Source organism: Penaeus chinensis, chromosome 39 (genome assembly GCF_019202785.1).
Source record: "Penaeus chinensis breed Huanghai No. 1 chromosome 39, ASM1920278v2, whole genome shotgun sequence".
Taxonomy (NCBI): domain Eukaryota; kingdom Metazoa; phylum Arthropoda; class Malacostraca; order Decapoda; family Penaeidae; genus Penaeus; species Penaeus chinensis.
Window position 1 is genome coordinate 29,367,857 of NC_061857.1, and position 5,000 is coordinate 29,372,856.

General features: G+C 43.7%; 1 protein-coding gene across 2 annotated transcripts in view; it reads right to left on the reverse strand.

Moving 5' to 3' along the window:
• LOC125046769 (calcium-activated potassium channel slowpoke-like) overlaps window positions 1–508 on the reverse strand; it is a 14,738-nt gene extending 14,230 nt beyond the window's left edge. For both annotated transcript variants that reach the window (XM_047644705.1, XM_047644706.1), the window contains exon 1: window positions 452–508. In XM_047644705.1, the coding sequence (XP_047500661.1) occupies window positions 452–469 (18 nt within the window). In that variant the 5' untranslated portion in view covers window positions 470–508. The remainder of the gene's footprint in view (window positions 1–451) is intronic.
• Window positions 509–5,000: the final 4,492 nt, after the last annotated feature.

Below are 5,000 nucleotides of genomic sequence, written 5' to 3' on the forward strand. Positions count from 1 at the left end.
AGGAGGAAGGAAGGGAGGAGTGAAGAAGGGAGGAGGAAGGAAGGGAGTGAAGGAGGAAGGAAGGGAGGGAGGGAGGGAGGAGGGAGGAAGGGAGTGCGGAAGGGAGTGAGGGAGGAAAGGAGGAAGGAGGAAGTGAGTGATGGTGGAAGGGAGGAAAGACGAAGGGAAGAAGGGAGGGAGAGAGGGAGGGAGGGAGGAAGGGAGTGAGGGAGAGAGGGAGGAAGGGAGTGAGGGAGAGAGGGAGGAGGGAGGGAGGAGCGAAGGCCTCACGAGGAGCCGCACGCGGCCGCTTCCCTCGCCGCCACCGCAGCAGGCCTCCCGCCACCCCGCGGCGCGCCCTCTTCCGCCACGCCTTCGGCAGCAGCAGAAGCGCGGCGATCCACGATAGGGCGTAGGACGAGAAGATGACCTTCAGGAAGAGCAGGTACTCCCTGGACGGACAAGAACTGACCGGCAGCTTGATATTCATCTCGTCCGGGAATCAGAGTGGCCGGCGCGGGCGTTTCCCGCCTTTAAATACTCGAGAACCGACCAATCACGTGCCGCGATGCACGAAGGCCGACCAATCACGCGCCGTTACGGAGGAAAAGCCGACCAATCACGCGCCGCTACGGAGGAAAAGCCGACCAATCACGCGCCGCTACGGAGGAAAAGCCGACCAATCACGCGCCGTGGCGGAGGAAGCGGAGGAGGGAGGTGGAGGGGCAGGGAGGGACATTTATTACTTGTGAATATATGTGTGTGTGTTGGTGTGGGTGTGTTTATATTTATATACATATATGCATAATTATAAATGCATATATATACCTGTATGCATATATATATATATATATATATATATATATATATATATTTATATACATATAAATTCAGAGAGGCCTATGTCCTGCAGTGGAATGAATGGCCGTTAATTTTTTTTATTTTTTATAAACATATATGCATATAAATATAATTATATACATATTTGTAATATTCATATGTCTATACAAACACACACAAATATATATATATATATATATATATATATATATGTGTGTGTGTGTGTGTGTGTATATGTATATATATATTATATATATATATATATATATATATATATATATACGGTCATGTACATACATTGTCCCTTTATTTAATATAATTTTTATTCCAAAGGTTACATGGTCTGTAAAATATAGGTTATTTTGTTAACCTTACATATGCTAAAATTTTCCATTAAAGGTAAAATTATCTAAACCTTAATACAGATATTTATAAATCCACTTTGATAAAAGAGAAGTAGGTCTAACTAAAAAGTTATAAGTGGAAATTACTTAGCCTTGTTCATATTTATCTCCAAGCATTCACTACTGCCTTGAACAGCTGTAATGCGTCGAGATAAAGCAGGCTTGTTTGTACTGAGTAGATGTTCTTTAACAGAATAATTAGTCAGTTTGTTTGCTAGATTTTTTTTTTTTTTCAAATATTTTGCCTACGGAGGAGAGGAGTGAAATTGGGCGATAGTTATTTGGATCCAATATGCACTTCTTTTTGTGTACTGCAACAGTGTTTGCTTTCTTCCAAATATTAGGCCATTTACTGTACCTCAGACATGTTTTGAAAAGTGAGGCAAGAGGAGCAGCCAGCTGCCTAGCGCACCTGTGAAGTGTGTGAGGACTGACTTTATCGGGTCCAATGGCCTTATGGACAGCACCCTTATTTAGACGCTGCCTGACTTCTGCTTCAGTGATCACGAAAGAGCTGAGCTTCGAGTGAGTCACGAGAGACAGACTAGAAGGTCGGTCAGGGTCATGTACTCGCATCTTTTCGGAGAAGAGCGAAGCCAGGAGTTCAGCCTTCTCTCAGCTGGAGGTTGCAGCTGACCCATCAGGCTTGCTGAGGGGGGGGATGCAGTCGTCAGGGAGAAAATCCTTGTCGCTGTTTGATGCAGCTCCATCAGGCTTTACTTCCCACGAACGACCAGTGAGTTTTAACCGGAGGTCCTCCTTCCATCGATTAATTGCCCATTTTTGGAGTTTTCATTCTCCTGCAAGCCGTAGCATGAACATCTTTATTTTTCTGTGTGGGTTCCAGGCTCTTGTCAGATGCCATTCTACAACTGTAGCCATGGCTGATCCGTGGATTTTGTCTTGTATGTCTTGTTAATTACACACATTGCTTGCAGGCTGACTAGTACTCTGGTAAGGGCCAGTGCTTGTTTGTCAACAGTGCCAATGAGAATGTCTTCCTAGGGTGCTTCAGATAATGCAAGACACATGCCTAGCCAGTCTGCCTTTTCCCTTGGCCGGATTGTATGGGATAGTTTTCTCTCGCGTAGCTTTTAGGCTGATCTTGCTCAATACTGCGAAGTGATCAGAGGAGCCAACTGTGCCCAGGGAAGAACAACTGACGTCTGATTCAGCCAGATCAGTAATCACAGGGTCAAGGGATGAGCCTGATATGTGGGTTGGGAAATGAACAGGATTTGTGAGCCTGAATGTAGTGAGGACCTCTTCAGATGATCTTTCAACCAAGTGTTGGTTCAGATCCCCTTTGTATTAATATGTTTTTACAAGAGTATGCATGGAGAATATTATCCAGGTTGGCTTGAAGATAAACAAGTGGATCAGAGCCTTGCCACTGGGAACTGGTTCACGTGTTTGGCCAGATTTTGAAAAACATGAGTTCGAGATGATCTGCTACATCTATCTCAAGTGGTTGTACATGGAGTACTCTTCGAAAGCAGACAGCGATGCCTCCAAAAGTACCATGTATTTTGTCACGTCTGTGCCACCTAGAGTAACCACCGACCCTCCCAAAAATCTCAGGTACTGTGGAGTTCAAGAAAGTTTCTACAGCAGCAATAATGTCAGGTTGATGTGGGATTACGTGGCTGTGTGTGAGGTCTCCCACGTTCGTTTGGAAGCCTCTAACATTAGCGGAGAGGATGCACAGGTGGGCCATTCCTCTGTGGTTGCGAGGCATAGTACCTGGGACCTTGCAGAAAAATAGTGGTTTGTTGGTTGGGTGGCTGAATGGCTGGTGTTGGCCAGCCGTTGTCTTGCAAGGAAAGATGTGAATTCTGTGGAGTGAATGGCATCAAGTGCTTCTGTATTGCTTGCACCAAGATAGCATTATTTTGACGCTGCTCTGCAGCAAAGTATTGGAAGAGGCGTTCTTGTCTTTTCATTTGACACTCAGATATAAGATGTCTTCTACGATGGCAATATTCACATTCTTTGATTCTAAGGCACTTGTTTTTGACCCCTGATTTTAAAATACCTGCAGTAAAGAGTCTGCCTGTTAGATCTCTGCTGTCGATTATGAGTGATCGTTTGGGGGTTATGGGGCCTCTGTTCATGTTGGGTGTGAACCTGTGCTTGGATCGGTTTGGTTTGGCCTGATCTGTCTGAGGTGGAGTTGTTGTAGGCAGGTGGCTGTTTCGGATTGTCAAGCTGAGGCAATGACAGCTGATGTGGCAGTTGCAGCTTTTAAGATGAGGTTGACTGTGGGTGTGACTGATGTTGAGGTATTTGTGATGAGGTTGCCTGATAACCAGTAGCCTGGTCAATTTTGTCTGTACTGGCTATGATTTCAAGCTTAACTGCACTGATAATAGTTGCAGCAATAAGGTTGTTGTAAAAGTTGACGATAGAAACAGCAGCGTCCCGTCCACGTGCTACTTCCGGAGCTGGGTTACTAGGGAACTTTAGCAAGAATTTTTTGGGCCACATCTGCTCTGAGTTGCAAGATTGTTTTACGAGCTCTCGAGGTTCAAGCTGGAACAGTTCTTTCTCCTCGCTGGTATTTGTCCCACTGTCTTCCTCAGAGATTGGTTCATCCTCAATGGAGAGGACTACCGCTTCGATACCGAGGGTAAACCGCAGGTTTTGGGTGCCAGAGCAATCGAGCACCTGGTTGTTGTCAAGACATCCAGATACTCTGGATCTGAGCACTTGGCTGACGGCTTACTGATGGCAATTTGCCACAGACACAGCACTACTCTCGTGGCTCGTATCCAGACAGCCGAACACTACAAACTTGTCGTCTCGATTCTGACATAATGTAACTTCAGACTTAGTCACATTCTCCCACACAGAATGCGTAAACACAGCTAAATGAATCGGCCTTGAAAGTTTATGTGCCTAAAATGTTAATTAAAATTGCTAATACTTAAAAGGAATATAATTATAAATAAATAAATATATATATATATATATTATATATATTATATATATATTATATTTTATATATATATATATGTAAAACCATGACTGCACGAACAGAGTCACTGGTTAAAAACAGGCCGCCCACATTTATGAATATTAAATGGGATCTTATAGGAGTCTGTGAGGTTAGAAGATTAGGCGAAGAACAGAAGATGCTAAGTGATGGACACGTGCTCTATTGGAGAGGTAAACCCCAGGGTAGCAAGCAGGAATCAGGGGTAGGTTTAGAAAAGAACATCGTGGAATTCTATAGTATAAGCAAAATAATGGCTTCAGTTACAATAAAACTAAACAATAGGTACAACTTACAGATTCTTCAAGTCTATGCTCCAACCTGCAGCCACAGTTATGAAGAAATAAAAAGCTTCTGTGAAGATGTTAATTTAGCCAGCGAGAGAATATAAACCCATTTCACAATAATCACGGGAGACTTCAATGCCAAAATAGGTAAAAAGACAGAAGGAGAAACCGTAGTGGGGAATCGCGGAATAGGCGCTAGGAATGAGAGGGGACAAATGCTAGTCGATTTTGCGGAGGCTCGATCACTCAATATCATGAATACATGCTTTGAAAAAAGACCAGAACAAGTGGACATGGAAGTCGCCATCTGACATCGAAAACGAAACGGGCTTCAGATTCTCAAATAAGCGCGATATAGTGAAAACAAAATATAAGTTATTAATAAAGTAAATGTTAGCAGCGACCATAGAATGGTCAGAAGCCAAATTAAATCACAACTCAGAAGGGAAAGGAATAAACTCCAACGAAAACTGCAGCCAAATTTCGCTAACTTGA